The following is a 4,457-nucleotide window of genomic DNA, read 5'->3' on the forward strand; positions in this document are numbered from 1 at the left end:
CCTCCTCCTCCTCCAGTGGCAGCCCCACAGCGTCCCAAGTGGGTGCTCAGTCTTGTTTGGAAAACTTTAACTTCATAATCCCATTGACCTGAACTTAACCTCATTGCATAAGGCGCAGCATAACAATGATGTTGCAACAGCAGGTTTCATGGCAGCTGTAAGTCAACACAAAATAAACACAGGGATATTAAAGGTACAAAAGTGCCAGATGGAGTTAAATACAGAGGCTTTGGAAATGGCTTCAAAGTAAAGCCTTAACCCCTTAATCAATTAGATAAAACAAATAAACAAACAAACACAGAATCACTTAATTACAGAATAAACATGTCTGATAAAACTGACAATTATGGATAGATAAAAACAAAGTTTGTAGTCTTAGAACACAAATATCTCAGAGTAGGCCGTTTTTATTGTAAAAAAAAAAAAATCATGTCCTTTGGATAATATTTACATAAACCCACAGTGAACACCTTTTAAACACGTTTTCCAAAAAATGCGTGGGTGGTCTTACTTCAGGTGTGAAGGGTCCATTATTCAAGTTTTGGAGCCAAACTTGTTGCAGTTACTGCGTTTTTTTATTTTTTCCAAACTGGTTGTGTTTTCTGAGTGTGCGAGTGAAAATTGGTATTTAGGTCAACTCACTCTTAGCAGCTTGGCAGGATGACAAAAAAAAAAACACAAGTGTATTTCTTTAAAAAAAATCTATACGAATAAGTGTGCCTCAGACAAAATTCCAGTTTGTGATGTTTGGCCCTGGCACTGTGATCTTTACTGGGAGTTGGTGAATGTTTTTCTTTTTTTTTTCTTTTTAAACAACTGGGATGGGTTTAAAGAGCAGGATCACAATGGTTGCTTTGTGCTGTGCTCAGCCACTTAGGAGAGACAGAGGGGCTCTAAAGGGCTGCTACAAAAACCTCTGGGACAATACAAATCCAGATGCTAGCTTTATTTTAGAAATTTATGAGGTTTGTTCAAAATGGGTATCATTCATAACACATTGTCAGCTTTTTAATTATTAAATATGAGTGAGTAAATAAAAAACGTACAATACTGTATTATCACTGCTTTGTTATAGTAGGTGAATTTAGCCTTCTTGCAGAATGCAGAGTATTTATATCTCAGAAAGTGCTTCTCATTTATTTTCATGCTATCACTGCCATCTACAGATTAGCAGTGAAAGTTCAGATAGTTTGAGTGTTTTCCATTAACTTTCCCAGGGAGCATTTAAGTTTATTTTCCTCAATTACATACAGCAATTTAAAGCTACTTTGCACCCAAAAAAGCAAATTTTAACACCATACTACCCACATTTTTTGTGAATTTCTGTGAAATATATTAAGAGGCAAAAAAAAACATGAGTTATTTAAAGGCAATTTTGGCACATCAGATTATTTTGTGCAATATTTAAACCTGTAATATTTTTGGGAATTGTGTTAATTTCCCTTATACAACCATAAAACATGTTGAGAAATGTAATTATTTTCTTCTTTTTTTTTTTCCTGGCAACAGACAGCTAAAGATGTCATCATGTGAAGCCGAGGTCAGAATGTACTGCATGCAGATGTGGGAGAAAGCAGGCAGGTGAAACATTTTCCCCTAATAACTTACCTTCAGCATTGCAGACGAGCTGCGCCGTGGACACTGGCTCAACAATTTCAATAATTGGCTTTGCTGCGCTTGTTGCGGCCTTTTTCCTCCCAGTAATTACTTGTGTTCTCTGAGMTGATGAATTCAGACATTCTTTGTGGGGCTGCAAATAGTGGGAAGCTACCCATGGCTTGTTTGTCAGCATGGCAACTGAGGTGAGTATTTGTGTGTGCATTTGTTGGTTCTCATGTTATCTTGTTCCAGGCAGAGTGTGCTATTTGCTTTAGTAAAATCAGATTTAGCACATATGCATGTCAGGAAATRGTAATGCATTTTGTAGTAGGGAAAAAAAAATCCACTCAGCTATTATAGGGGTCGTGTTGCTGTCCTTTCTTTRTCCTCCAGCAGCTGATAAAACAAAGATGAAAGACGTTTTAGATAAAGAATCATGTCTTCCAAAGGTTCTGAGGCACAAAGTCGTGTGGTGCCCTTCTTTGATGTTGTCGTAGTAAATAAGRTCTCTCAAAAAGAAAAACCTTCACTTTTCACTTTACCCATCAACACATTTTTGTCCTTATTTGTTCTTCATACATCTGCTTCTTATTGTAAATCTATAATATTTTCTACTGGGTCAAATCATCATTAGGTCACCAGATCAGCTTTTCTTTCTATGCGCTGTGGTTTGTCTCCTCACTCGCTAAACAACTCTTTTTCAATTTATTGTTTGTGTCTATAAAGCCACCACTGTTTATGACAGCTGGAGAAGTGGAGTACTTAAAAGGTGACAAAGTATTTCTTAAACGCGTCTGTGTTAGCRACCCAAGCTATAATTTAACATATTGTCCTTCCCTGTTTCCTTTTACACCTCTTAGGTAGCAATTAGCTCCTTATCACTGGTACTCTGCACAGCTGGATGACCGACTCTCCAATGTGTCACTTCCTGCCTGTGGCCGAGACAGTTTAGTGTGGACCCTCTTGGAAAAGGCAGCACAGGGGGGGTTAACCTAGCAGCAGTCCTGTGCCAGAGGCTGGCAAGGCGAGAAGGCAGACATCTGCCGTTCCCCTGTGCTTAGGTCCTAATCTACCCAACTCTGCAGATGGCAGATTTCAACCTGCCCTCGCACCAACAAAATCATGCTGTGCCCATATTGTTTCATGGCTGGGCGGCATTCTATTTTCTACAGTATCTCACTGGAGACTTGTCTATGTGCCAAAAAGTGCTCAAAGGGAACTGTGCCCCCCCCCCCCCCACTGAGCTCAGGCCATGCAATGAAAAGTGGTTCTCCCCTTCCAGCTTAGCCCCTGAGTGACTCACACATGGTTTCAGTGAACATTCAACCTCAGAATATGATAAAGAGGTGTAGCACACAATCAAAGCTGCTTTGAAACATGAGGTCACACCTCTAGTGATGATACCATCAGCCTCAACCCCCCCGCCCCCCTCTTTTTAAGCTCCTCACCTGTGTATATGGGGTTGTGATGATTGGATTTATAACAAAACACAACTGCTGAACTACAGGAAGAGGTCACTTGAAGTGCAGGAAGGTTTTAATTTTATTTCATTGAATTGCACTGGGTAATCGATCTCAGAGTTGCTTCTGGTTGTGTGGGTTGGAGGGTGGGGTGTTTTATGTGTTTTTTAATTGCAAAATGTTTTATTTTATATTATTTTTATTCTGTTTTTGCTCTCTTATTTCTATGTTGTTGGATGTTATTTTGTTTTTTACTGTTTGATGGGACTACGGATGTAAATTAACCTTAGGCTAAATCTGGTGCAATGTATTAAATTATGTTTTCATTGCACACTGTCCCGAACAAATACAATCATTCATTCATTTAGACTTTTTTTTTTACTTGTTCATTTGCAGTGGAAGTTGATACTCTACAGCTGAGTATATAAAATCTTCAGTGCACAAAATAAACATTATTCTATTGTCCATTATTTATTTTTTTATTACTCAAACATGACACGAATGCTCTGCATTACCAATAAATTATTTACTAAAATACGCTGGAGACAACAACCTTGCACACAAAATAATTAACAAAACCTGTTTTGCAAATTAAAAAAATTCTGACACAAAATCTGCAAAGTAATTTCATCACAATTGCAACAATGATAACATTTATAGGAGTTTGACTAAAAGGTAAATAAGCCTTAGCTTTAAAACAACTCCTTCTTTTTAAGGTGTAGGACATCTCTCATTTGCTTGCAGAATGCTCGGCTTGCCTTTCCTTCAGTGTTTGCTGTGCCCATGGTAACAAAGCTCTTGTCATACAACCCCCCTCCCCACCCCCCCGACAGATGATCAGGTGAATCCTTCAACACAGTATCTTTTTGAGTACTCGTCCTTTTCAAAATAGATTTATTTACTTCACTGCATGTATATGACATTAGATAAAACAATGAACCAAAACCTTATTCATCAGGATAAATGGAGCCAAACTGGATGGAAGATCGAGCAGCAGTATGGAAACAAAGTGCTGYTGGGCAACTGGGCTGAAGACAGACTTCAGGTAGGCCTGTGATTACTTATTGTGCTGTTATGCACCATAGTGTTTTTGATGTAAAAGCCAAGTTCCCTTTTGTTGTGGAAATACAGATTATAGTTGTTAATGTTGAATTTGATGCATTACATAAGAGCATGTTTTTTTTTTCCGGACCTCATTTTCAGTGTTGTATAAAGTACCACAAAGTAATACTTGAGTAAAAGTACAAGTATCTTACCAAAAAATTACTTTGGTAAAAGTTAAAGTCTCCTTTAGGAATATTACTTGATTAAAAGTCTTAAAGTACCTGATACTTTTTGTACTTACATATTAAAAGTAAACGTGTTGAATTAAAATGAGCAGTTAATTTTCTGTAAGGA

The 4,457-nt window shown here is 37.7% G+C and overlaps 1 protein-coding gene across 3 annotated transcripts in view; it reads left to right on the top strand.

The window, feature by feature from the left end:
* The window catches only part of cfap107 (cilia and flagella associated protein 107), a 7,095-nt gene that overhangs the window by 570 nt on the left and 2,068 nt on the right, over positions 1–4,457 (top strand). Inside the window, exons 2-4 of one of the 3 annotated variants that reach the window (XM_014009605.1) lie at positions 1,510–1,581; positions 1,702–1,802; positions 3,804–4,104. In XM_014009605.1, coding sequence (XP_013865059.1) covers positions 3,970–4,104 — 135 coding nt within the window. In that variant the 5' untranslated portion in view covers positions 1,510–1,581; positions 1,702–1,802; positions 3,804–3,969. Of the gene's footprint in view, positions 1–1,509; positions 1,803–3,803; positions 4,105–4,457 lie in introns of all 3 variants that reach the window. The other 2 variants (XM_014009604.1, XM_014009606.1) reach the window with 2 other exon arrangements.

The sequence above is a fragment of the Austrofundulus limnaeus genome, unplaced genomic scaffold (assembly GCF_001266775.1).
Source record: "Austrofundulus limnaeus strain Quisiro unplaced genomic scaffold, Austrofundulus_limnaeus-1.0 Scaffold59, whole genome shotgun sequence".
In the NCBI taxonomy this organism is placed as follows: Eukaryota; Metazoa; Chordata; class Actinopteri; order Cyprinodontiformes; family Rivulidae; genus Austrofundulus; species Austrofundulus limnaeus.